This window comes from Zootoca vivipara, chromosome 11, assembly GCF_965207765.1.
Source record: "Zootoca vivipara chromosome 11, rZooViv2.hap1.1, whole genome shotgun sequence".
Taxonomy (NCBI): Eukaryota; Metazoa; Chordata; class Lepidosauria; order Squamata; family Lacertidae; genus Zootoca; species Zootoca vivipara.
This window is the reverse complement of record NC_142594.1, coordinates 50,920,151-50,948,141: the sequence shown is the minus strand read 5'-3', so window position 1 is coordinate 50,948,141 and position 27,991 is coordinate 50,920,151. Positions and strand designations below refer to the sequence as shown.

The 27,991-nt window shown below is 46.2% G+C and overlaps 1 protein-coding gene across 3 annotated transcripts in view; it reads left to right on the top strand.

Annotated features, from left to right (window-relative positions):
* DLEC1 (DLEC1 cilia and flagella associated protein) overlaps positions 1-27,991 on the top strand; it is a 50,384-nt gene that overhangs the window by 2,799 nt on the left and 19,594 nt on the right. The window contains exons 3-20 of one of the 3 annotated variants that reach the window (XM_088654163.1): positions 964-1,120; positions 2,293-2,403; positions 3,766-3,965; positions 5,579-5,802; positions 6,178-6,259; positions 7,413-7,500; positions 9,328-9,501; positions 10,210-10,346; positions 12,179-12,271; positions 13,403-13,493; positions 16,417-16,579; positions 17,292-17,484; positions 18,149-18,207; positions 19,585-19,756; positions 20,646-20,739; positions 27,116-27,246; positions 27,534-27,692; positions 27,830-27,969. In XM_088654163.1, coding sequence (XP_088510289.1) covers positions 964-1,120; positions 2,293-2,403; positions 3,766-3,965; positions 5,579-5,802; positions 6,178-6,259; positions 7,413-7,500; positions 9,328-9,501; positions 10,210-10,346; positions 12,179-12,271; positions 13,403-13,493; positions 16,417-16,579; positions 17,292-17,484; positions 18,149-18,207; positions 19,585-19,756; positions 20,646-20,739; positions 27,116-27,246; positions 27,534-27,692; positions 27,830-27,969 — 2,468 coding nt within the window. The remainder of the gene's footprint in view (positions 1-963; positions 1,121-2,292; positions 2,404-3,765; positions 3,966-5,578; positions 5,803-6,177; positions 6,260-7,412; positions 7,501-9,327; positions 9,502-10,209; positions 10,347-12,178; positions 12,272-13,402; positions 13,494-16,416; positions 16,580-17,291; positions 17,485-18,148; positions 18,208-19,584; positions 19,757-20,645; positions 20,740-27,115; positions 27,247-27,533; positions 27,693-27,829; positions 27,970-27,991) is intronic. The other 2 variants (XM_088654165.1, XM_088654164.1) reach the window with 2 other exon arrangements.

The following is a 27,991-nucleotide window of genomic DNA, read 5'->3' as shown; positions in this document are numbered from 1 at the left end:
TGAAAACAAACTTAGCACTGTGGAACTCACACACACACACACACACACACAGAGAGAGAGAGAGAGAGAGAGAGAGAGAGAGAGAGAGAGAGAGAGAGAGATATACTCTACCCCCATGACTCTTAAATTTCCCCTCAGTTCATCGAAAGACACACATAAAAATGCTTTTGGCAGCAACTCCATTCTGAAGGCTGCTAGGGCTGGAGGGTGGGGCAAGGCAGGTGGAAAAAGCCATTGACTAGTTGTCAGCACAAAGTCTCAGTCCCCTCATAGTCTATAGCTATCATGTTCTTTCATGGACCTATCCTCCATTAACCCTTTTAAAAAGCTGTTGAAGCTAGTGGCTGTGAGATCATTTTGTGGCAATGAGTCCCACAGGTTAAATGTTTGGTGCATAGCACTTATTTCTGTTTGCTGTCAGTCTGTTTCCTGGTTAGCGTGATTGAAAAGGGCCTGAATGCTAGTAATGTCTAGTAATGAAAGAGTAATGTCTTGCGATTCCCTCTTTCCACTTTGATCATAACTTAACAAGCCTCATTTAAAAAGAAGAAGAACAAATAACTTAACAAGCCTCTACACATGCACAAACTCAGTAATATTTTCTTCTTCAGATTGGCTGTTGGTGCAGACTTACATGAACATTGCAAATCTCTTCCCACCCACCCACTGCCACCAATTTTGTAAAACAGGTGTTTGTGTCTGTTGCCTCCATCAAGACCAAATTACAATTGAGCACTATAAAAAAATGCTTTGATTGCTTTACAGATGCCTCTGGGAACCTGTTGAAGGTTTATGCCCGCCTTCCGCAGCCTGGTGTTCTGCAAACATTTTGGACTACGGTTCCCATCAGGCTGTGCTGGCTGAGGTTGATGGGAGCTGTAGCCCAATACATCTGTAGTGCCACCGGGCAGAGGAAGGCTGCTTTACATTAGTAAATCAGCAGTTATCTGGTTGCTACATCAGGTCCACAAGGAATATAACGGCCGGCTGACAGAAGCAGACATGCTAGAAAGGCACATCATCCAGGCAAGGGCCCGAGCCGCAGTGGAAGAGGAAAGGATCGTGAACTTATATCAAATGGAGATTCCAGAGAACTACTCTCATATTAAAATGCCACCAGGTGAGGGAAGTGACAGTTTGAGTTCTTCTGGGGAGGCCTTTCCCTTGGTCCTGCCACCTTCACAGGCATCTTTGGTGAGAGCACAAGAGAAAGCCTTCTTGGTGACTGTTTCCGGTTGTAGAAATCCCTTGCCTGGGAGGCTGGGCTGGACCCTTCTTGGCTTTGCATTCTCCAGAAAGCAAATACATTTTTTGCCTCTGGCAGGCCTGTGGCCACTAACTGGCTGTTGTGGCAGGAACTTCTAAGGGTCAGGGGTTGTGTGCTTTTAGAATTGTAGAGCCGGAAGGGATCCCGAGGGTCATCCAGTCCAACCTCCTGAAATGCAGGAATCTCAACTAGACTGCAGGCATGTCCAACAGGTAGATCGTGATCTACCGGTAGATCACTGGACGTCTGTTGTAGATCACCGGTAGATCAGTGGCTCCCCCCAAAGAAGCTAAAAAACTTTGGCTCCCCTAAAAAAGCTCAACATCTTTGCCCTGCACCCCTAAAATGACCTGAACCACCAAAAACAGGGCTTTCCTTCCTAAAAAAAGTTCAATGTTGCTTTCCTCTTCCCTAAAGAAGCACAACAACTTTGACCTGAACCCCCCCAAAAGGGGGTTAGATCACTGCCAGTTTTTAACTCTGTGAGTAGATCGCAGTCTCTTGGAAGTTGGCCACCCCTGAACTAGAGTATCCATGACAAATGGCCATCCAACCTCTGCTTAGAAACCTCCAGTGGTTTTAAGTATTTTCAGTGCTATTTTTAATAGGATTGCTTACTTTTTTAAAAAATATTTGTATTTATTGTATTTTTAGTTGTGTCTGTTTTAGTTTGTGCTGTGAGCCACTTTGTGTCCTGCACTGCATAAAAAGATGGGAATATGAAATCAATCATTATGCAGCCTCCTATTTTATCTCGACAGGCAAAGGGAAAATATTCCTTCTGGTTCACAGGGAAAAGGTTAATTTAATTAAGCAAAGCCACGGATTTGAGACAGATTTGGATTGGAGCATTACAAATTACTTATTTGACCCAAAATAGCGCTAAGGGGATTTTCAAGTTAACACACCTTTTTTTGGTGTTCGTGTGAGTTATATTGAAATGGTCACTATAAATGATAAACAACTGTCTGATGGGCTGCTGTCTTTCTCTAAAATTAACCTCTCTTTAAATCTGCATGCCATAGTGAGATCTACCTTCAGATGGTGTGTGGATAGCAAGCTTCTTAAAGACCATAATTTAATCTGCCCCGAAGATTATATCACGGATCCAGAAATAATTTCCCGAGCACCTAAAGGTAAGCTTTCGAGACTAATATGGCTTGCCAAGAATATGATTTAGGAATCACATGAAATAATTACACTATTTGAGATTGCTGTTTGTACTCCCCTGTTCCCTCCAAGCATCACAGAGTGGCTGGTGTGAAGTTACCCCTCTCAAGTTATATTATATTAGCCTATATCCATTTTATAGCTGTTTTACTGTTGCCCAAAGAGTCCTGGGAATTGTAGTTTGGTGAGGGTGTTGATAATTCCCAGGAATCTCAACCTCTGCTCATTGAGTTTTCAAACTTAATTGAGGAGAGAGGCTGTTTTATGCCTGTGACGGAGAGCAAGCTATATAGGTAGATCCTAGATAATAGAATTGTAGAGTTGGAAGAGACCACAAGGGTCATGTAGTCCAACCCCCTGCAATGCAGGAATCTTTTGCCCATTCATGACCCTGAGATTATTTTGCCCAATGTGAGACTTGAACCCATGACCCTGAGTGGTGCCACCTTGCTGCAAAGGTATAGCTATCTCTATCTATCTGAATGTACCCATGTCTTTCTGTCTATCTACACTCAGGGTAAATATTGGGACAGAGAGGGGAGAAATACCCAGGTTCAAAACCCTTAAGAAGAAGGTGCTCAAATTTTTATTTGTATTTTTAAAACTTGCTAGGTGCTTGATGGGGCATGCTGACAAATGGAGGGGAAAATGTATGCTCTCTGTTCTTATTAATAAATTAAAAGTATATCCTGCGTTTTTATCTGACAATTAGACCCTCAAGGCAAGTAATAACCATTTAAAACAGTGAGTATGTAACAGTCAGCTAAGATGAAAAGCCCAAGAATGAACAGCTGCGGTAATAATAAACAGGCAGAACACCATGCTGACAAGCACATCTAGATATAATGGTTTTCAGCTGCCACCTAGAGCCACAAAGAGAGGGAATCATCAAGGAGAGGGAGAGTTCTGCAGCGGTGCCACCACTGAGAAGGCCCCGTCTGACACATTGGGACTCTCTAAATATTGTGGGCAGGTACATATGATTGGAGGTGGCCTTTTAGGTATCCAAGTTCCAAATGTAGTGTTGGCTGCTTTTAAAACTTTTGTGTTTTTTTAAGAGAGCACTCAGCTCCCCGAAGAAGCAAAAAATAAAAAGGGTCACAAAATAGCACACGGGTACTATTTTAGTATTTCCTATGCAATATTCTTTGACTGCCCTGGAGAAAGCCGGAGCTAGCCATTTGGAGGACAATCACATTTTACAAGTCTGAGCCAGCCCTCTTTGTGGTGAAAAATGAAGAGGCATCACCTGGAAAGGTCTTCCAAATCACAGTGGAATTTGCAAGAAAAAGATTTCAGTGCTTTCAGACCTTCCCTTTTAATTGCAGATTCATCTGAGCCTGGCTACTTGCAAGAGATACTTAGCTTCAAACAGCATATATCTGACAAAGCAAATTCTCCTGCACTTGGGGAAAGCCAGCGTGTTAACAAGATTCTGGAAAATCTACCAGAAGTATCGTTATCCAGCATTACGTTTGAGTCTTCACCTTCTGCTATTTCGGATAAATTGAAGAAAACGCTTTCTAAGGTATCTATCTGTATGTGTTTCATTGCCTTTTTGCACACGTAGGCAAGCTGAAAACCTCACCCTCATTTTTGTATCTTTCCCCCACTCAAGGCTCATTAAACTACCCCATTCTTCCATCCTGTAAAGTGTTTCCACCACCTGCTTTCTATCTTATTCAGAACAACAGGAAAGAGCAGTGTTTTATTTGAATTTTGGGTGTACATACATCAGTTTATTTGTATGCCGGCTTTCCATAGTTGAATCTGTGCTCAAGGCGGCTTACAACATGAAGAAAATTACATAATTGCAAACATAACAAAAGTAGTCATGAACAATAAATTAAACATCGAAAAGTGCACAACCGAATTGAAACAATTTCCACACAAATCACAATAAGGTCTGAAATAAAGTCTTAATAACCGTAACAACAACCCTGCAACAACCCTCCCCCCCCCCAACAGTACCCCAGCCTAAGAGTCTGTTCAGCAGCCTCAGCTTCTGCTGATTCCCAGCCTCACCCTCCCAGGCCAGGTGGGAAAAGGCCTGTAAGGCAAGGAGCAGGTAGAGTTGCCAGACTCAATAGAGGACAGGACTTTAATTGCCCTGCTCTCTTGTTTTGAGTCTGGAAACCTTAAAGAGAAACCAGCAGACCCTTTGTTTAATTTCCAAGCAAAGGGTCTGCTGGTTTCTTTTTAAGGTTTCCAGACTCAAAAGAGAGCAGGGCAATTAAAGGCACAGAAGTCCTGTCCTCTATTGATTCTGGCAACCCTAGGAGCAGGTCTTCCAGGACTCACAGTCAAGATTTTTCTGGCCTCAGCTTTTGTAGCTGGAGTAAAGGTATGTAGCCAGTGAGACAAGGGTCTCTTTCTTTTAATATTGCAAATGTAACATGTTTGTAGTAGGAAAAGCAAATTCTGTAACCATAAGGGGCATAGTTCTGCTAATTAGATAAATAATTATGTGTATAAGTTATATAATCTAAACAGTTGCGTACTTAAAAAAAACAAAAAACCTCCAGCCATTTTGATCTGGGATGTTAAGTGGTTGTGAACTGTCCTAAGATCTATATGGGTACATTGCGGTATACAAATTTTAATAATAATAATAATATTGGTCCCTGATTAAATGGATAGTAGAACTGAGGCATATAATGGAACATACATAGAATGTTTAGAAGCAATAGGTTTATAAGATTTATAAGAACCGGAGTGATCAGTCAGGGAGAGAAGGTTATGGGATTCAAAGATCCAACCGGCTGAACTCTTGAGCCCTATCCAACCCCAACTATGAGCTGTGAAACTTGATCCTATACATGTCTTCACAATATGTCCCATTCAGTTCTATGGATTGAAGAGTACTCATAGGATTACAGCTTTTACCAGAAACTTCCTGTCAATTCCATTTCCATGTCTATCTTGGCATTCATGAGCACCAGAGACTTGTTTTGTTGAGTGTAAACTTCTAAAGCAAAAGTAGTGATCTTCCTCTTTCCGACAGAGAATGCCATGCTTCCCTCTGCAAAATGAGGTCAGCATATATGTTTATGATCAGTCTTAATGAAGGTGAGCGAATCCATCGTAAACCTGTATCTGAAAGCGGTTCCCCCCCCTCTTTTCCATCACATCTGCTGTCAGAAGAAGGATAGCCCCTCGCAAAAACCAACTTGGAAGAATGACATGACCAGACCCGAACGACAAAAAGACCGTGCTTACCTCCAGAGGCTGGAGGACCGCCACAACTTCCTGAAGAACCCCCGCTTTTTCCCGCCTAACTCTCTTTGTGGCGGCAAGTCCTTGATCTTGCCTCAGAAGAAGGTGCAGCGAATGATCGCAGGAAAGAAAAGGACCATGGTGGAAAGGTAACTGCGTTTTTCCTTTCAGAACAGATAAAAACAAATCATCTAAATTAACTAGAGCCAGCATTCCCAACAGCGATAATTATACCGAGCATTTACATCGCCCTTTCAAGCATTCAAAGCCATCGTGTTCATTCCCCCTACAGCTCTTAAACAGGTCTGGTAATGTCAGGTAAGATAGTTTGCTGTAGTTTTTAACACCTTCGTGGACAGTGAACACAGCTGTTGTCGAACCGGCATCTGTTCTGGGTGTGATGTGAAGGACTTCGCAGCTCCATGCCTCTCAAAGAAAAGGAATTGGCGCCGCCACTGTTCTTACCTGCTATGTGCAGCCTGTAATCACTCCCTGGTTTTTCTCATTGTCTCATTTCATTTCAGCGACTCCCAGTCTGTGCCTGTCTTTCTAGCAAACCCGCCGGCTGTTGTGTTTTCTTATTATGAAGTTGGGCAGGTTTATGAGGTAAGAGCTTTGCCTCTTAAGGCTCTGCATGTAACTCTTCCTACTCTTGTATGTTGGAGACTCAGTAATAAGCTTCCATTTTCTATTAAACATTTCATAAAATGTGGAACCCGCAACAAAATGTTGCAGCGTGGAGTTTGGGATTCCAGCCACTCTGTTCCGTTCACCCTTTTCTCCAGGTATCCCCCCCCCATCTCCCAAAAACAGTTAGTCAACATTGAGAGGAAACTGAGCACACTTAGTAGTCATTGTGTTGTTGTTTGGTCCTTCCTCCTTTAATCTTTTTTCTTTCTAAAGTGTGTATGTACTTCTGCAACCTTTGGGTTACTCCACACCTGCTGATGCTTTGTCTCTTGTGTGTGGGGTGATGCCATTTTTACCATATCAGGAACATCACTTACAGCCCAAACTCTGGAAATAGTGGGAACGATTCTTTGTTGATTGAATAGATAGATATTTTATTGTCATTGTACATAGTACAACAAAATTGAATGTCATCCCATTAAAACACAATTACAGCCACACATACACACCCATCACAACTCCCCAAGATCATATTATTTAGTTACAACATTTAAGATGGTTATAGCTCTTGGATAGAAACTGTTTTTTAATCTATTTGTTCTTGATTTAATTGTTCTGTATCTCTTGCCCGAAGGCAACGGTGCCAAAAGACTATATCCAGGATGAGATGAATCTTGTAAAATATTATTTGCTTTTTTAAGGAAGCGGGGATTGTATAGTTCTTCCAGAGATGGGAGAGGACGACCAGTAATCTTTTGGGCTGTGGTTATGACCTTCTGGAGCACTTTTCTGTCCATGATTGTGCAGCTGGAAAACCAAGCACAGATACAGTATGTAAGAATGCTCTCTATGGAGCCTCGGTAGAAGGACACCAGCAGTCTCTCACTCAGCTTGTTCTTTTTTAAAAGTCTGAGGGAAATATATTCTCTGCTGGGCCTTCTTTACCAGAGCAGTGGTATTTGCACTCCAGGTCATACTGTGTTTAGAAAAATGTTTAGGGGCAGGTTGTTACTATTGCTATTATCTATTCATTTTATTGCCTGGAATAATAATATCATTTCCAAAGGCTAAAAATGCTTCACAGGATGCATATATGCTGCCATATTTTTTTAATTTTCTCTCTTTGCAGATGACCATAGAGTTACAGAACATGACTTCAACATCTCAGTGTCTTAGAATAATTCCTCCAGCTACCTCTGCCTTTTCCATTGGGCTAGGTGAGATTCAGGAATGCAAATTTACTTGTTGGTTGCTTTTCTGCAGAAATTGGCATTTTTAAAATGCCGCCTGATGGCTAGAATTTTGCTTCATTTCCTGAAAGAACAGGAAAACACTTGTCCTGAGAATTGCAAATATTGTGTGAGCCATGCTGCTGATCCCCATATTTTAAATTAGTCATGGACTTAATTTGGCTGTCATTTGGACAAGCTCAGGGCACCCAGGTCCCACTTTGAGACACTCGATTATCAGAAATATCAGTTATCCAAGTACAAAGAATTATACCCAAACTTTGCTACAGGAATGGCCAATTCAGCTATCCAAACAGCCAGAGTTTGCCCACTACTTCCTTACTTGTTTGTGTTTTGCTGGTCGGTTGAAGCCATTTCTGGCAAAAAATCATGGAGTGGCGCTGTGGTCTAAACCTCTTCGGCTCTCTGATCGGAAGGTTGGTGATCCGAATCTCCACGACAGGGTGAACTCCTGTTGCTCTGTCCCAGATCCTGCCAACCTAGCAGTCCGAAAGCATGCCAGTGTGAGTAGATAAATAGGTACCACTATGATGGGAAGGTAAACGGCGTTTCTGTGCGCTCTGGCACTTGTCACAGTCCTCCGTGCGCCAGTAGTGGTTTAGTCATGCTGGCCACATGACCCAGAAAACTGTCTCTGGACAAACGCCAGCTCCCTCGGCCTGAAAACAAGATGAGCGTCACAACCCCATAGTCACCTTTGACTGGACTTAACCATCCAGGGGTCCTTTACCTTTGCCTTTTTAAATCACTTGTTCCTTTGGTTTTTGCTGAATGGCTGCAGCAGTTTCAAGCAGAAAGCAGGGAGGGGGGAAGAACAGGCAGTTATAAATGAGAAATGCTCCCGTCGGAAATATTGGAAACCACCAGCTCGTTATGCAAATGTTTGCCTAATGAACAGTTTCCTGGGAGAGTTCAGAAAGCAGGACCTGCATGTAGGTGCCAAGGCAGTGCTGGTTGTCAAATTCCTATGAAAATCTTACGATGGAAGTGTAATCCTAAAGTTGCAAACCTAGGAGAAAACCTATTGAAATCAGTGGAGCTTTATTTCCAATAAACATGTGTATAATCAGGCAGTTGAGGAGGACCTGAATTGGAATGCTCATGGGGTGAGGATTGTCAGAGATGCAGATGCGGCTACTCTAGAGTAACGACTCCTCACAGCATTGTCCTTTTAGGCTTTTATTAAGTGCTGATTATTTACAGTGCTCGGAGCGATCTATATACATGTTGTCAGTTAGGCGTCAGTACCTCCGAATGGAGGTTGGCGCGTCTTCTTCCAGCAAAGAAGTTTGGGAAGCCCTAATCTCCTCCCACGACGCTTCTTGCGTAATTCCGGGGTCGGCGGGGTCAGCCTTCCCCCCTTGCTCCCCCCTTCCTGTCCCACCTTGTGCATGGGCTCCGCTACCTTGCCGGAGCCTCGGTCACCACTTCCTGAGTCTCCGCTTGAGGCGGAACTCTCCCTGCTTTCCCCAGCGCTTGGCGATGAGCTGGTACTTAAGATGGGAGGGACCTCCCGGTATCCCCTGTCCCTCACAAGGATGATAAAAATTAATGACAATTTAAGTGGAGAGGCATAGAAATAGGCATTGTGGTGAATTTAGACGGCTGCTCAGTGGGGCAGCAACCTGTCCTCTAGTACTCTGAAAAGTGCCTTTGCACATTGCTGGCACTGTCTTATTTTCAACAACAACATCCTTGTTGTGCTCTGGGCAGAATTCTTTTGCAACCTGCTTGCGGCACTAGATGCATCTGTGATAATGAATTTTTCAAAGGATACCCGTGCTCCTCCTCTAGGACAATTTCCAGGCAAAGGAGGACTTGTCGCCCCCGGAATGAGTTGCTACTACGTGGTCCAGTTTATTCCAGAATACCTGTCAGATTACAAGGATTACATACTAGTAGAGTCGCAAACCACCTACCCGCTGCTGGTCCCTTTGGAAGGACGAAGGCCACCTCCCATCTTAACGTGTGAGTTTTCTTTTTTCTTTTTCTTTTTAAAAAGCACTGACTATTTGTGGGGCAAGTATGTGAGCTTCTGGGACGTTCTTAGGATGTCATACCGGTTGGTCCATCTCGTTCAGCCTCCCATTTCTTGGGGTGGATCTGCATGTTGTTTATAACGTAAAAAAATGTGTTATTAAAATGTGACACCAGAAGGCGCTGCAAATCAGCGAGCCACTGGCAGAGGAAAGCTGCCATGAAACTTTATAGAATGTTAGTGTTTAGAACAGGCTTGGCCAAACTTGGCCCTCCAGATGTTTTGGGACTACAGCTCTCATCCTCCCTAGCTAACAGGACCATTGGTCAGGGATGATGAGAATTGTACAGTGGTGCCTCGCTTAACGAATGCCCTGCTTAACGAAATTTCCGCTTAACGAAAGGTTTTTTCTAGCGGAGGTTGCCTCGCTAGACTAATTCGTTTTATGAAAAATTCGTCTAGCGAATCGCGGTTTCTATGATTCCTATGATTCTCAGATGAAGGGTGGTATATAAATGTAATGGAGAAGGAGAAGGAGAATTTCACACCATGCCAACTGAAGAACACAATGAACCCCCATCCCCGACTGCTGCCTCTAGACATAATAGAATGTATTGTCCTGGATTGAGAGTGCTTTTTTTATAAAAGCCCCTTTCTTGCTCTTGCTTCCCCCCCTCCCTTTTCTTCTTTTGCTATAGTGCCTCACATTTTGGACTGTGGGCCTTGCCTTGTGGGCGGAGTGAAATTTACAGAATTCCTGTGCAAAAATGAAGGGTCCAGCATTGGGAAGTTCTGCATAATGCCAAAGCATCTCTGGCCACCTCCTAACTTCCGGGTAAGTAAGAATAGGAAGTCCCGCCCCCACTGCCATGTCCTCAATTCCTTTTTTTTTTTAAAATACATTTTATTCCAATTTTCCAAATTTAACAAATTAACAAAACCAATCTTTTATACAAAATCTTATATTCACATCTTTTACCTTGCTCCGCCGAGCTATGACTTCCCCCCCTCCCTTCATGCGGGTTTCTTGTTAATTCCCTTTTTTGCAGTTCCTTTTTTAACATATTGGTCAATTCGTAAGGTTATTTTAATCCTGCGAGAGTTTTTAATGATCTACAGTTTTTCTCCATATAGTCCACATATTTACTCCAGTCCTTTTGAAACCTTGTCTCCCCCTGGTCACGAATCTTGCATGTCAATCTAGCAAGTTCAGCATAGTCCATCATTTTTATCTGCCACTCCACAATTGTAGGTAATTCCTGTAATTTCCATTTTTGGGCTAACAAAGTCCTAGCCGCGGTTGTTGCATACATAAACAGTGTTTGATCTTCTTTTCTAATCTCTCCTCCTATTATTCCTAACAAAAATGCTTCTGGTTTTTTTGGAAAGGTATATCTAAACATCTTTTTCAATTCGTTATATAAACTTTCCCAAAATCTTTTAACTTTTTCGCATGTCCACCACATATGATAAAATTCACCATCTTTCTCTTTACATTTCCAGCAACTTTTATCACTCATTCTATACATTTTAGCTAATTTAACTGGAGTTAAATACCATCTGTACATCATCTTATATACATTTTCTTTCAAGGCAGTACATGCTGTAAATCTTAAAGTTTGATTCCATAATTTCAACCACGCATCATATTCAATATTATGCCCCAAATCTTTTGCCCATTTAATCATCACTTCTTTTGTCAACTCATCTTTTGTATACCACTCCAACAACAAATCATACATCTTTGCCAAAAGCTTTGTTTTGCCTTCTAGCACTTCTATTTGAAATTTGGATCTTTTATCCTCAAAACCTATTTTTCTATCTTCTTTAAGCACATCATTTATTTGATGGTATTCTATCCATCCTGTTAACACTCCTTTAATGTCCTCAAAAGGTTTTAAACTCCATCCTTTTTCAGTTTTCGTCAAGATTTCCTCATACGTGGCCCGCCTCTTCTCCATATTTACTTTCTTAACTGTTAATACCTCTGCTGGTGAGACCCACCAGGGTGTTTTAGTCTCTAACAGCCTTTTATTTCTTTCCCACACCTCGTACAGAGATCTTCTTATCACATGATTCGTAAACCCGGTATGTGATTTCTTTTTGTCATAACATAAATATGCATGCCATCCAAATCTATTGTTAAAACCTTCCAAATCTAACAAGTCCATATTCTCTAAAGTTATCCATTCTTTTATCCAACAGATACAGGACGCTTCATAATAAAGTCTCAAGTCTGGCAGGGCGAATCCACCTCTTTCTTTCTTATCTACCAAAATCTTATGTTTTATTCTAGGTTTTTTCCCCTGCCAGACAAATCTTGATAAAATCTTTTGCCACTCTTGGAATTGCCTCGTACCTTTAACCACAGGTATAGTTTGAAATAAGAATAACATCTTAGGTAATACATTCATCTTTATTGTTGCGATTCTTCCTAAGAATGACATTTTCATATTAGTCCATCTTTCCAGGTCTTTCTTTATTTCCTTCCATACTTGTTCGTAATTATCACTGTAAAGATTAATATTCTTTGCTGTCATCCATATTCCCAGATATTTTACCTTTTTAGCCACGTCGAGTCCATGTCCTCAATTCCTAATGGAACGTTAGGTCGCAGTACAGATTTCGTATAGCCATGTGGTGACCGTTCTCTTTTCTTATACAAAGGCCGTTGCCACTTTAGGTTACGTGGAGCAAGAGCCGTTCGGGATCCGACCTGCCGTTTTTGAGCTACCTCCAGGCCAGTCTACTCTAATTGAGGTCAGTTGTTGCCACTCTAGCTCACATTTCAAGCATACACTCAAAATAGATGCACAGTTATTAGGAAATCCGAAGCAGGATTCAGCAGGTGGTTCATTCATTTAAGAAAAAAAATGAAAGCACTGGTAGCAATGTCATGCCCTCCAGATGTTGCTGGATTCTAGCTCCTGTTGTTTTCTTCCCTCATGACCTTTTCTGTGGTGGCCCCCAAATGTTGGCGCTCCCTTCTTTGCGACGGATTCCCAGTCCCAGCATTGGGGATGATCAGAAAACACACAAAGGCAGACTTCAGACTTGGGATTCTGCAATGATTCCTTGCTTTCTGCATATTTTTTTATCAGTGATTGCTGTTTTAATTGTTTATGATCTGTGTTTTATAGTTTTTACTGTGCCGTAACCTGCCCTGGGATCTTTAGCAATGGGCTGGTAACAAATATGCCAACTAAATAAACCTTTCTTTCCCATGGGCCTTGCTTGCTGGGCCTGATGGGCATGGTGGTCCCTCACCTGAACAGCCCCACATGGACTACCTCTGATACATAAGATTGTGTTGTTGTGACACTGAGGACCAATTTAGAATGATATGGCGATCAGAGTCAGTGATGCCAATCTTGTGATGCGAATCTGTCTTCTCCACTCAGCTTGAAGACAGATGTAACATTAAAAAGAGGTGTTTGTTGCTGCTTGATTCTCGAACTTAATCTGTTCCGGGAGTCCGTTCGACTCCCGAAACAGTTTGAAAACCAAGGCGTGGCTTCCAATTGGCTGCAGGAGCTTCCTGCACTCAATCGGCAGCCGCAGAAGCCATGTCAGATGTTCAGCTTCCAAAAAACATTCGCAAACTGGAACACTTACTTCTGGGTTTGCGGCGTTCAGGAGCCGATTTGTTCAGGGGGCAAGCCGTTTGAGTACCAAGTACCACTGTATTTTGTTTTCTGTGGATTGCTGGTCTGTGTTTGAACTGTTTTAGGTTTTAGTTTTTATATTAGCAGTCCCCTCATTGTGCGACACTTCCCAATATTCTTTTGGAAGGCAATGATGAAGTTGAAACTTAGCACAACATTCATGTCCATTTGTAGCGTAGCTTGTGGGAGCGTTGTTCTTTTCACGATGCAGAAACTTTTCTTACAGGTTGTGTTCATGCCCACTTTGCCCGAAGTGGTGTCAGTGAAGTATATCCTCGTTTGCGACAATTGCCAAATCAACGACCTTACTGTGACAGGTTTGCCACTATCAACTTTGCATTTTTAGCATTCAAATGAAAATGAGTTTAGCGCCAGGATTTGGGGACTATGCAGGCAAGCTCTCATCAGCAGGACCTCTTAACTAGGGATGGGGGTCATTCAATCCAGTGTTTGGCTAAAGCTGGATCTACCTAATTCACGCTGCCTGAAATTGTGCCCCAACTGAAACGAAACCATTCTTTTCAAAACCACACTTTTCTATGTATTTTGCAGTGTGGTTCTCCAACCATGCAACGTGTGCAAAAAACCCCAACATATACTAAGGTTAAGTGTGTGGAAATACATCTACAGTAATCGGTGAAAGCCATATACAAAATGCATTAGATTAGGCGAAATTGCCTAGAAAAACATGTGTTGGGAGACGGTCACACTAAAATGCTGGTGATTTTTCACTAGGACTTTTTTTTATAAAAAAAAAATCACAAACTGAAGTGGAAATGTGGAGAACTGAGCAAGAGAAATGAAAATTGACAGATTTGCCCATCCCTCATCAATGGCTCCTCTTCATCCTGGAGAGAAGTGACTAGTGGGGTGCCACAGGGTTCTGTCTTATTCAACATCTTTATTAATGACTTGGATGATGGGCTTGAGGGCATCCTGAGCAAGTTTGCAGATGACACCAAATTAGGAGGGGTGGCTAATACCCCAGAGGACAGGATCACACTTCAAAATGACCTTAACAGATTAGACAACTGGGCCAAAACAAACAAGATGAATTTTAACAGGGAGAAACGTAAAGTACTACACTTGGGCAAAAAAAAAAAAGGCACAAATACAGGATGGGTGACACCTGGCTTGAGAGCAGTACATGTGAAAAGGATCTAGGATCACAAACTTGACATGAGTCAACAGTGTGATGCAGCAGCTAAAAAAGCCAATGCAGTTCTGGGCTGCATCAATAGGAGTATAGCATCTAGATCAAGGGAAGTAATAGTACCACTGTATTCTGCTCTGGTCAGACCTCACCTGGAGTACTGTGTCCAGTTCTGGGCACCACAGTGTCCAGAGGAGAGCAACCAAAATGGTCAAAGGCCTGGAAACGATGCCTTATGAGGAACGGCTTAGGGAGCTGGGTATGTTTAGCCAGGAGAAGAGAAGGTTAAGGGGTGATATGATAGCCATGTTCAAATATATCAAAGGATGTCATATAGAGGAGGGAGAAAGGTTGTTTTCTGCTGCTCCAGAGAAGCGGACACGGAGCAATGGATTCAAACTACAAGAAAAAAGATTTCACCTGAACATTAGGAAGAACTTCCTGACAGTAAGAGCTGTTCGGCAGTGGAATTTGCTGCCAAGGAGTGTGGTGGAGTCTCCTTCTTTGGAGGTTTTTAAGCAGAGGCTTGACAGCCATATGTCCGGAATGCTTTGATGGTGTTCCCTGCTTGGCAGGGGATTGGACTGGATGGCCCTTGTGGTCTCTTCCAACTCTATGATTCTATGATTCTAATGGTCCTCTTGGAGGGTCCACTTAATTCACAGTGGTTGAAGGGAAGTTGTGCAGCCCGTTGTCAGCTTAGATGACACCTGAATGCAAATCAAGCTTCCTGGAAAATCCAGTATCTCCATGGCATAGCACGTGCTGTGAATGCAGAAGGGTTTAGCATTTGCTGTTGCCAACAAGGTTCTCAGGTGGTAGCTCTGGCAAAAGACCTTGATCTGTCATGACTCTGGAGACAGGCACCACTTATTCGGGGATGAGGTTGGGGTTTCCAAGTAGGGCAAGGAATTGCCCTCCTAGCTATCCCCAGATGTGCATACGGACCCTGAGCTATTGGTGGACGAGTAGCCTGTTGCACAGTGCCTCTCAGGCCCAAGGAAGTTGTGTTGCTGTCCTCTGAGGGTTCTAGCTTTGACACCCTGTTGGAATCACAACCTTCTCTGTTCCATCAGAATCAACAGCTGCCAAAGCAGTCTGGGTCCCTTTTAAATCGGGAGATTCCTCTCACCAAAGGCGAGCTAACAGCTGAGATACGTATGGCCCAATCGGAGGATTTCTGCTCCTGAAGCGGCATTTGAACACCGCTGTTGGTGTCTCCAGCCGGAGACCTGCGTGGAGTTGTCCATTGAAATCTTTCCTCACCTCCGTATGGCGAGCCAGTTCGTTTATTTCTTATAGAGTTGGAAGGGGCCCCAAGGATCCTCTAGTCCAGCCCCCTGCAATGCAGGAATATACAGCTTCCCTGTATGGGGATCGAACCTGCAGCCTTGGTGTTGTCAGCATCACGCTCTAACCGACAGAGCTGTCCGGTCTTTCTACCCAAGGTGGCATGCATAGTTTTCCTCCTCCCCATTTCATCCTCACAACAACCCTGTGAGGTAGATGAGGTTAAGAGACAGTGACTGGTCTGGGTCACCCAGTGAGCTTCATGGCCAAGTAGGGATTCGGACCCTGGTCTCCTAGATCCCTGGTGTGATGCTCTAGCTGCTACCCCACAGTAGCTTTCAAAACAGATCATGTTCTGAGACTTTGGAGAGCTGCTGCCAACTAGGGTGGGATGGGGGAAACCTATGACTTTGCAGATGTTGCTGGACTACAATTCCCATCAACCCTAATTATTGGTCATTTGGCTTGAGTCCAACCACATCTGGAGAGCTGCAGGCTCCTTCTCCCTGGGAGAGACACTACTGGCAATTTCCTATGGTCTGATGGGGGTCATGTGTTATACCAGACATCCCCAAACTGCGGCCCTCCAGATGTTTTAGCCTACAACTCCCATGATCCCTAGCTAACAGGACCCAGTGGTCAGGGATGATGGGAATTGTAGTCCAAAACATCTGGAGGGCCGAAGTTTGGGGAAGCCTGTGTTATACCCATAATGCAACAGGGTAGTCGCGTTGGAAGGGCATAAGCTCAGTCATGTGCATTTGCCGCAGGATGTTTGCGTTCACTTTTGTTTCCAGGACTTGGGCAGCTGATAGCTCTGCAGCTTTTGTCTGTTACTGGAGGAGAAAGCAGCCCTGTGCCCGGCGAGCTTGTCGATGTGACAGCGCAACACCTTGTGCGCTTTGGTTCTTTGAACCTCAAATCTAAGGCAGAGAAAACTCTGGTTCTAAGAAATCTGACGTATGTATGATGCTAAAACTGTATGGGGTGGGGGTGGGGGCATTTTTCTGGGCAGAAGCCAGTGGTCTTTGCACTGAACAATATTTATTATAGGATAATACAGTACAATTCTCGCGTCCACAGCACTTTAACGACAAGTTTCTTAGAGGTTTAGTTCACCTGCCCTAGGGTTAGCTGCTGGGGGACGACACATTGCGCTCATATGTTCCATCTTGTCCCTCACCCCTTGTGCTCCAACTGTGTCCCTGACTTCCTGGTTTGAACAAGCAACAGTTTGTTGTGATCTCTGAATTGGGTAAACTGTGGTTTTGAAAAACCGTAGTTTACCTCCAAACGCACACTAAGGGAGAAAAACACATGATTCAGTATTCTCATTCTGGTTTGAAAGCAAATTATGGTTTGTGAAAACTGTGGAAAGTTAGGAAGGGGAGAGGAGTGCGAGGGGGGGGAGCATGGAATGGCTGAGGTACAATTTCTTGTGCCAAACTGCTGTTTAAATAGACAATACGTGGGAGCTGAGCCATTTCTCTTGGACCAGCTGCTCTGGTTCTATATCCTTGAGGTGGTGGTGGGGACTAACAAAGGCAAATACTTAAGTCCCTTATTTTTTGGGGGGGGCTAATTAAAAGGTTCCCTAAAAATGTAATTTTCCTAAATATTTAGCCTGAAGCTGCAGAATTGAATGCCTTCTTTTTTCCTTCTCTTTGCTCAGCCACGTGGATTTCCCTTTTTTCTGGCAGATAATGAAGCCTAATCTGCAGGCATCAATGTTGGAAGGAAAAGCGGACCTTACAAAGATAAAGTACAACTTGGAGACGGAATCCGCTTTCTCTGTGACTCCTGCCTCGGGGGTTCTGCGCCCCCATACCAATCACTCGTTTACTCTCTCTTACCTTCCAAAGGAGGTACAGCCTTGCTTGTACTCGGTTGATTCAATATTTGCCATCTATACTGTGCAATTTGTTGGATAAAAGTTTAACCAGCGGCTGCTAAAGGGTCTGAATGAAACTCAAAAGCAAATGAGTTAATTTCTTTCCACGCTAAAAGTCACTCTTAGATTACATTATGTATGTGCTCTGTAGGCTGGTATGAATCAGGCCTGGCTAACTGCTGCTTATTTTTATTTTTATTACAAACTTCATTGAACATTTGCCTTCCAAACTTGTTACCTGCCAAGCCAAGCTCGCTCTACCCATTTGCTGTGGCCAGACACGTTCTTGGCACCAGTTTTGGTGTGAGACAATTAGCAAAACCAAGAAATCCCTCGCCACACCTGGCTACTGAGCTGAGATTGGCTTGTGTGGGTCTGGTTTGGCTGTTTGGGGCCCAAGTCCACCTTCAGCCTTGAGTTGGGGGGCACATGCCAGGGTGGGTGTGGCTGCTTCCAACTCTATGGCGAGAGAACACTTGGTGCAAAAAGGCTCTCAGTCTTACCTGAAGCCTCAGCTGTTTAAACTACAAGAGGCTTTGATCTCTTGCAGCCCAGAGGCAAATACAGTTAACGTAAGCCATAGATTATTTTTGTGTGCATTAGTTGATTGTCGTTCTGGGTTTTTGTTCTCCTTGCAGCCAAAGTCATATCACAGCGTGCTTCAGATTGTGCTGGAAGATATCCCAGAGCTACCTGAGTAAGTGATGTGTCAGAGGCATGTGAAAATGTTCTTAAATTGTGCCAGAGATGGTTGGCATTCTTGTTGCTGTGTTGTTCTGAGAGATGAATTTATTGTCCTAGTGGCACCTCCCTCTGTCTGATTTAGCACCTTATTGCTAAACTGTGTGCGCGCTGCCACACAAACACAAGCATGGATATGCACGTGTTGCATTTGTTTCCCACTCAACCCTGGTCCTACTCCACCCCCACCATGGTCTAATACCGTAGCAGATTTGGGGGCTTGGGTGGGAATGAGACCCGAGAACCAAAGGTGATCACACATCCTCTGCAGCGCAACTTCCCCGGTCTCATGCTGACTTTAGCCCTTTAGCTGTGCTTAATTTCGGTGGATTGTGCCGGGAGCGCAAAGCACCTCACAGGTCCTTTGCATTTATGGCAAAAGGTGCGAGGCAGGTTTACTTCCTGACAGGGTGGATCTGATTTAAATCAAATTGATTTAAATCACTAGACAGTAAGACTTGATTTAAATCATTTTTTCTTTACAGAAAGACTCATTCTTGCTGGTATAATCTTAATATTTACAACCAGATGAAGGTTTCATTTTTGGAATAATAATTTTTCATAGTAGTTTTATTACAGTTATAGCAAAAATTACTGATTTGGTTATACTATTAGAAATACTCAGACAGATAATTGTGAAATTATTATTAGGTTTAATTTATTTGGACAACTTTTCTGCTGTACTTTATTGGAAGGTGAAAAATAATCATTTCCTTAATAACAATTTATTTAACTAAAACAGGTACATTATAGCATATGTATCCATGTTTGTTAACTGATGTGGTTAAACAACAATAATAATAAAAACTTAGACTGAGTTTTAGCACACATGAAATACCTAAAACAGATCCTTATTTCCAGATGAATAGCCTTTGGACTATAATTGGACTATAATTGGACTGTAACTTATAAGAGAAAACTATCTTTAGAAAGATTTTTCCTCCAAACGCATTTTATTTTAAAAATCCAATTTAAATTTTAAAAATCCATTTAAAAAAAAATCCATTTAAATTTTTTAAAAATCCAATTTAAATTTTAAAAATCCATTTAAATAAAAAAAATCCATTTAAATTTTAAAAATCTTATTTCCCCCCCCCACCCTGCTTCCTGAATCCTGTTCCTCTGCATGTTTAGTCAGTCTCTATGCCATCATATTCAGAGGGGTTTTCTCCCAAGCTAGGGGGCAAAGCATAAGAAACAGAGGCATAGACCTGAATGTGCCAAGAGGAGGAAGAGCAGTCTGGTTTTTTCCCCTGCTGGGATGGGAATCACACCCTTTATGCCATTCTAAATATCCACAACAGCAGCAATTCTAACGCTGTCCCTCACGCAGCCCTCAAAAACGGGAGCAGTACGATAGCGGAGAAAGGCGTCAAGAAGACGTGATTGCTTTGGAAATAGACGTCAAAGGCGATACGGAACCCTTCCAGCTCCTTTTGGAGCCCTATGCCATGATCATCCCAGGAGAAAACTACATTGGTGTAAATGTTAGGAGAACATTTAGCGTAAGTCTACTTTTACTTCAGCCAGTATATGTATGCATTGATCGATTGCCGAAAAGTATTCCTGTATCGCTGTGTCACAGATTACCAACAGTGTGGTGTACGATGTTAGAACATAAAACACCACTCACAAAATAAAAATGCATTTAACCCTTAAGATGACAGGCTAATGGAAAAATATATAACCGGCTGCAAAGTCCTGTTGGCATAGATAAGGTCTTCAAGAGACACCTGCCAAATCTCTGCTCGGAGTGTGTCCTGTCAGGTGGGGGACCAGTGACACTAAATCCCCAATTTCGAGTTGAGGCAGCCGGGCCTCTGTAACCTGGAAGGCAGCAAACAGCCCTCCCGGTTGTTTGTGCTGTTTGGAGGTTGTGTCTGTTCTGTGCGCTTGGAGGCCTTCTATTTAAGTGTGAAATCTATTTCTTTTGTAGTCTGGAAGAAGCCCCAGTGCCTGGGAAGGAAGCTTGATGCTTGCCCATGGTCTTGTGTGTCTTCCTTCACCTTCACACATGTCAGAAAATAATTCTAAACTCTGCAAATTGAACAATGCAAGCAAATTTAATTGCTGTCATGCAGAGCTAGGCTTTGGCTTTATATTTCTAGGTGTGAGAACCTACTTTTGTGTTATCGTGGGTAGGATCACTGCCCCTTACAACCCTGCATATAAGAAAAGTGTACAGTATTACTTTTTCTTACCCCTTTAATCTCCACTACCACCATTCAATTCTAAATATTCTCAAATTCATATATTAATACTAATGTAGTATTAATCTATGTGTCTGTATTTTGTGTCTACCTGGCGCACATGCCGTTGTTTACTTCAGAAGTCTGGAAATGGTGATTTGGTCATATAATGGCATTGATTGTCTGTTCATTTATGAATCTCCAGATGTACAATAACAGCAAATCATCCATCAGGTTTACATGGGAGAAAATAAGTGATTGCGACATAGTTGAAGTTGAACCTTATTCCGGAAAATTAGGTAACTCTTTTTCTGTCTGTTGCATCTGTGTTGCGCACACTGCATTAATCTGGGCAGAGGGGCTTCCTGGCGAAAAAGGGGGAGCAACTTCCCTCCCCACCCCAGTCCTCCAGCCTAGCCCGGTGCTGTGCTGAGAACCTGGGCAGACACAGCTGGGCCACTCACACCCCACCCATCTTACCTGCCCAGGTCTCAGGAATATACACCTGGGCATTATCTCCCCATCCATGATCAGATCATGAATGAGTGTCCTTTAATTTGGACTGACCTGGCATTGAAAAGCAGCAGCACCAGGCTAGAGGGCTTGTTGCCAGGGCTTCTTACATATCATTGCATATGTATGTTCTTGATACTCCCTAGGCCCCATCATAAGACAAAGGAGAACGGGGTGGGGAGGAAAGATTATATGCATAAGTGCATATGCCACTATCATGAGAAGGCCATGATACGTGTTTTGGGTAATGCTGTTGGGTTTGGGAAACCATTAGGCTTTGAAAAAACACCACTGTGAGGGACAGGGGATATCGCGAAGTCCCTCCCCTCCTGAGTTCAAGCCCACCCCCGAGCACAGGGGAAAGCAGGGAGAGTTCCGATTCCAGTGGGGAAGCAGGAAGTCGTGTCCGAGGCTCAGGCAAGGTAGAGGAGCCAGGGTCCCAGGTGGGACAGGAAGGGGCGAATAAGGGGGGGAGACCCATCCCCCCAACTCCGGAATTACGCAGAAAGAGGAGGGGAAAGAGGATGGGTCTGCCAAAGCTTTTGTGTTGGAGAAAGACGCGCCAAAAGCCATTCGGAGGTTCTGAAACCGACTGACCACATCACTCCGTGTAAATAGCAATGACTTCAGCACTGTAAATACGCAGCACCAATAAAAGAATAAAATGCAGAGCTGCGTAGCGTCGTTACTCTGAAGTAGCCCACTCCGGCCACTGTGACAGCAACCTCCGAATCCTTTTTTGGGCTACTTTGGAGTTGCCGGGATGAGCGTGTCAGAGGCGGAGAGATGGCGGCAGATCGCGGAGCAAGCCCAGCAAGAACTGCAGCAGCTGTCGCTGCAGGCGCAGGGGGAATTGAAGGCAGCTAAAGAAGAGACTAAGAAGGTCCAGGACGACCGGTTACAACTTGCGGAACAGGTGAGAGCGCTACAGGAAAGAGAGCAGGAATTAAGGGCGGTGGCGGTAGACCTCCAAAACAAGCTGGATGCAGAGAAAAACAAGGCGGGAGGGGCACCCCAAGTCCAAGTGCTGCCAGGAAGGAGAGCCGGGACCCTAGTAAGCAAGTTCAATGGAGACCCGAGGGAATATCAGGGCTTTGAGACTGAGATTGTGTATGCTCTTGAGCTGCACCACGATGAGTTCCCTGATGATGAGCACAGAGTAGCGTTTATTGTGGAGCACCTTACCGGGGCAGCCAGGGAGTGGCTAAGACCGTTAATCGCAACAAAGAATCCTTGCATGAAGAATGTCAAACTATTTCTAGAAGGTTTGAAAACGATGTATTCGTCCGATAGTCATATGGACCAGACTAAGGAGGAACTTCATAATTTACGCCAAGGAAATATGACAGTTCGCGCGTATTGGGCGAAATTCACCATGCTGGTGCACAGATTGGGGTGGGAACTAGAGTCACCCCCAATGCAAGCGGCGTTCTACTTGGGGTTGCATGAGGAGGTGAAGGATGAGCTCTCGAGAGGTCCAAAGCCCAGTAATATGGATCAGCTGAGCAAAGCGGCTCTGGCGGTGGGGGTGAGACAGGAATCCCGGTGGAGCGACAAGCAAGCAACGCGCGCAAAGCGGGCTTGGTTCCCACGGTCGCAGGAGAAGCCACTCCCCCAACAACCCTTTCAAGCCACGCCTGGGGCCAGCCAGGACCAGGAACCCATGCAGATTGATAGCGCGCGCGCGCGCGGGCTTTTCAAACCCCAGCGGCGCCAAGACGCAAGGAGGGAAGGGGTGGGAATTGCTTTCTCTGCAACTCCCCCCAGCATCTCGTCAGAGACTGCCCACCTCGCAGGGAGTGGCAAGGAAAGGCGGGAACGGTTGTGCCCTCCCCCACTGACGCAGCACCACAGCAGGGAAACGGGAAAGCCTGGCTGCAGGAGACAAGGGGCAGCAGCCAGGCACAGTCAGCAGACAACAGCCCCAGCCCACCCACCCGCACAGAGAGGAGCAGAGCCAGCCCACCCCTCCCAGAGCAGGAGTGGTTCTAGAAGTGACGCTCACGCTCCCAAATGGCTATCCCCTGACGGTCCTCGCCCTAATTGACAGTGGGGCGTCAGCGAACTTCTTCTCGAGAAACTTTGCAGAAGAGCACCAGATCCAGCTTCTGCAGCTGGATTTTCCTCTGCACGTGGCAACCATTGACGGCAGAGAGCTGCTGGGAGGGGCCATCACTCATCAAACCCCCCCCCATGAGAATGACGGTGGGAAAGCACTCAGAGACACTGGCATTCAACGTCACCACCATCTCCGACCCCCCCCATCGTCTTGGGCATGAGCTGGCTGGCGCGCCACGACCCCTCCATCAGTTGGCACCAGAGATGCATCACTTTTGGATCGGACTTTTGCCTGGAACATTGCATGCAGCACCAACCAGGGGAGGGGCCTCCGATAGCCACGGTGGCCACCATGCACGTCAAAGGGGGTGAGGCGATACCCAAGCCGTACTGGGACCTGCAGGAGGTCTTCAGCGAAGCGGAGTCCGACCACCTACCCCCACACAGGCCTTTTGACTGCCAGATCAACCTGGTGCCAGGGGCAACTATACCCCCAGCCAAGCTGTACGCCATGTCAGACCAGGAACTGGAGGATCTGCGCGCTTTCATCGACAAGAACCTCAAGCGGGGGTTCATCAGAGAAAGCAAGGCCGCAGGGGGCAGCCCGGTCTTCTGGGTGGACAAGAAAGACACGCAACAGCGCCGTCTGGTGGTGGATTTTAGACGGCTAAATTCAGTGACAGAGCCAGTGGCTTTCCCCATGCCCAGAGTGGATGATCTCCTGACAGCGGCACGCAGGGGCAAGATTTTCACCAAGCTAGACCTGAGGGGGGCGTACAACTTGATCAGGATCCGGGAAGGCGATGAATGGAAAACCACGATGTTCACGCCTCTGGGCTCTTTTGAATATCTGGTGATGCCCTTCGGGTTGCAAGGGGGCTCAGCATGCTTCCAGGCCTTCATGCACCACGTCCTGGGGTCCCTCCTCTTCAGGAAATGCTTGGTCTTCCTGGATGACATCCTTATCTATTCCGATGACCCAGTGCAGCATGTGAAAGACGTCAGGGAGGTGTTGCAGCGCCTGAAGGAGAACCACCTGTATGTGAAGCTGGAGAAGTGCAAGTTTCACACCAAGGAGGTGGACTTCCTGGGCTACAAGCTGTCAGACAAGGGGCTGGCGATGGACAAGGACAAGGTGCAGGCCATCCTGGACTGGCACAGCCCCAGGATGCGCAAAGATGCCCAACGCCTACTAGGCTTCGCCAACTTCTACAGGAAGTTCATCAAGAACTTCTCTCGCGTTACGGCTCCCATCACTGATTGCCTGCGAGGCAAGCAGAAGTTCAGGTGGACACCAGAGGCGCAAGCAGCGTTCGAAAGCCTCAAGAGGGTGTTCGCCTCAGACCAGAACCTGTTCCACGTGATTCAGGACGCGCCCCTACGCGTGGAGACAGATGCTTCTGATAAAGCTGTGGGTGCCATTTTGTTGCAACTGGACGCCAACAGAGAGTGGAGACCCTGTGCCTTCTTCTCCAGGAAGTTGACCCAGCCAGAGCGAAACTACACGGTGTTTGATCGGGAACTTCTTGCGATCCACGCTGCGTTCCAGCACTGGAGACACTTCCTGGTGGGCGCCAAGCACCCCATCCAGGTGTGCACAGACCACAAGAACCTGGAGTTCTGGAGAACTGCCAGGGTGCTCAACCAGCGGCAGATACGGTGGGCAGAGTTCTTCTCGAACTTCAACTTCTCCATACACTACATCCCGGGAGAGCAGAATGTCAGGGCGGATGCCCTCTCCCGCAAGCCAGAGTACATGGAGGAGGAGGCGCCACCGGCACCCAGGCACATTTTCCCCCCGTCAGCATGGTCCTGCGGAGCAGCAGTGGTGAGCGAGGCGGAACTCACAGCACTGACGGCAGCGGATGAATTTGCCAACCGCATCTTCAGAGAACTGAGAGGGGGGGGGAGCAGGCAAAAGACTTTGCAGAACGCAGGGGGCTGCTTTTCTACAAGGGTGCACTGTACCTGCCCACCACCCAGCTTAGACGTACGGTCCTCAAGCAGATGCACGACAACCCAACGGCAGGTCATTTTGGGAGGGACAAAACCACTCACCTAGTCATGAGACACTTCTGGTGGCCAGGGGTGCGGGAAGATGTTCGAGACTATGTACGGGGCTGTGACACCTGCCAGCGGGCAAAGGTGGTCAGAGCAGCGCCACCGGGATTGCTGGAGCCCTTAGCCACGCCACGCAGGCCGTGGGAAGTGGTGTCCATGGACTTCATCACAGATCTGCCTTCTTCCAGGGGCAAGACCGCAGTGTTGGTGGTGGTGGACCTCATGTCCAAAATGTGCCACTTTATACCGTGTGCCAGGGCGGTCTCTGCAGAAGAGACAGCCAAACTGTTTGTGGATCACGTATTCAGACTGCATGGATTACCTTTAAGGGTTATTTCGGATCGTGGCCGCCAATTTGTTTCCAGGTTCTGGCGGCGGCTCATGAACCTCCTGCAGGTGGAGGTCAGCTTGTCGACGGCTAGACACCCGCAGACCAATGGACAGGCGGAGAGGGTCAACGCCATTCTGCAGCAGTACCTGAGATGCTACGTCAGCCAGCGGCAAACGGACTGGGTGGATCGCCTGCCACTGGCAGAATTTGCCTACAACAATGCGGTGCACGTCTCCACAGGGGTGTCGCCCTTTAAGGCCAATTACGGGCGCGACCTCAGATCTTTCCCAGAGAGGGAGGGGGAGGAGGAGGAGGAGGAGGGCCCACAGGCTGAGGATTGGGCAGAGGAACTGGAGACGGTGCACCAGCAGCTCAGAGAACACTTGGAGAGAGCCAAGGAAGCGTACAAGAAGGGGGCAGATCGCCACAGGCGACCGGGGGAGGTCATCAGGGTGGGGGACAAGGTTTGGCTGTCCTCGGAGGGCCTTCCCATCAGAGGGAGGTGCAAAAAGCTGGCGCCCAGAAGGTTGGGCCCCTTCACGGTCACACAACAGGTCAACCCGGTGGCATACAGGCTGGCACTGCCAGAGGACATGAGGGTGCACCCAGTGTTTCATAGATCGCTGCTGTCGCCGTACAGGGAAAGCAGCAGGCTCCGAGGCAGCGAACAAACCCCTGAGGGAGGGGGGGAGAGGGAAGGCAGGGAGCAACTCAATGAGGCCACGGCCATCCTGGATTCAAGGAGGGGGGTGGGGGGCCTGGAGTACCTCATGGCATGGGAGGATGCTCCACCGTCCCAGAATGAATGGGTCCCAGCCACTCAGATACAGGAGGAATTCCTGGTAGAAGAATTTCACGCCCTCTTTCCCCATAGACCCAAGCCCTGGCACATGGAAAGGGAGGGGGAGGGGGAGGAAGCACGGGAGAGCAGTTCACCATGGCGCTGGGAAGCGGAGTTTGAGGAACCAGAGGATGAGGTATGGGTGTCACCGAGATCCACCCAGTCAGAGGAAGGAGCAGATTGGCAGAACATTTTTACCCCCACCAGCTCTGACGCCACGGACTTTTTGGGATTCCCGTCCTCCCAGGCGGAAGGGGGGGGCTCGCAGGACTGGGGGGAGGTGTTCACACCAACGGGCTCGGAAAGCACTGAGTTCTTAGGCTTCCAGTCGTCACCGACACCTGGGGGGGACCTGGGGAGGGGTGAAGGAGAGCTTGGGAGGGGGGTGGATGTGAGGGACAGGGGATATCGCGAAGTCCCTCCCCTCCTGAGTTCAAGCCCACCCCCGAGCACAGGGGAAAGCAGGGAGAGTTCCGATTCCAGTGGGGAAGCAGGAAGTCGTGTCCGAGGCTCAGGCAAGGTAGAGGAGCCAGGGTCCCAGGTGGGACAGGAAGGGGCGAATAAGGGGGGGAGACCCATCCCCCCAACTCCGGAATTACGCAGAAAGAGGAGGGGAAAGAGGATGGGTCTGCCAAAGCTTTTGTGTTGGAGAAAGACGCGCCAAAAGCCATTCGGAGGTTCTGAAACCGACTGACCACATCACTCCGTGTAAATAGCAATGACTTCAGCACTGTAAATACGCAGCACCAATAAAAGAATAAAATGCAGAGCTGCGTAGCGTCGTTACTCTGAAGTAGCCCACTCCGGCCACTGTGACAACCACCTATGCTCATTTTTTCCCAGATGGAAGTAACAGAGTTGTCTTCTCTAGGGGTAAATGAATTCCAAGAGTTTGAGTTCACCATTACCGGAGGGAAACCTGGGCATTCCTGCCATGATCTGCGGTGCAAAATCACTCACTCCAAAGATCCCGTGATACTGCACGTGGAAGCCGACTTTAAGGTGGGAATATCTCAACCTATGAAGCTGCCTTATTGTCTTGGCCCTTGGGGTGAGTGGAGCCATGTGCTTTGTGCTGGAGGTATGCTCCCCTCCCCACACAGTGCTTGTGGCCTTCCATTGGACTCAGCTGCCCCCAGCAGAGAGTTCCACAGTCCCCACCCCAGTGGGTTTCACTCAGTGTTGTTGTGTTAGTCAATTTGAGCATGCATAACCTTGTCTTTTGGATGCTTTTCACTGAGACTTCTGTGGTGGTAGCTGACCTGTTTTATGTGGTTCGCTTTTCTCAGGGACCTGTTCTTTCCATTGACGTCCCATCCTTTGACCTGGGCCTGCTTAAACTAGGAGAAAAAGCACGGTTCACGTTTCAGATAGAAAATCTAAGTCAGCTGCCAGGGAAGTGGAAAATTCAGGAAAGCCCTGCTTGCTTAGCAGAAAGAAATGAAGAGGTGTGTTGCTCTGAGATCAGAATTTGGCCATTTCCCTTCCTGTGCTTTGTCCAAAGGCAGGGCATTGAATGGAAGACTTTTGATGCCCAGACCTCTGTTCATGGAATTACATTGGCTCTTGGGTTTCCCCCCTGCAGACCTCTCCGTTCAAAGTTCAGCCACGTAGTGGAGAATTGTATCCTCTTGGCAAGTGCAAGGTCTCTGTTTTGTTTACATCATACATGTGTCAACGTCTTCAGACCGTGTTAGAGATGGAGGTGGAAAATGGAGTTGGAAGGTGAGGACATGAAATGGGTTAG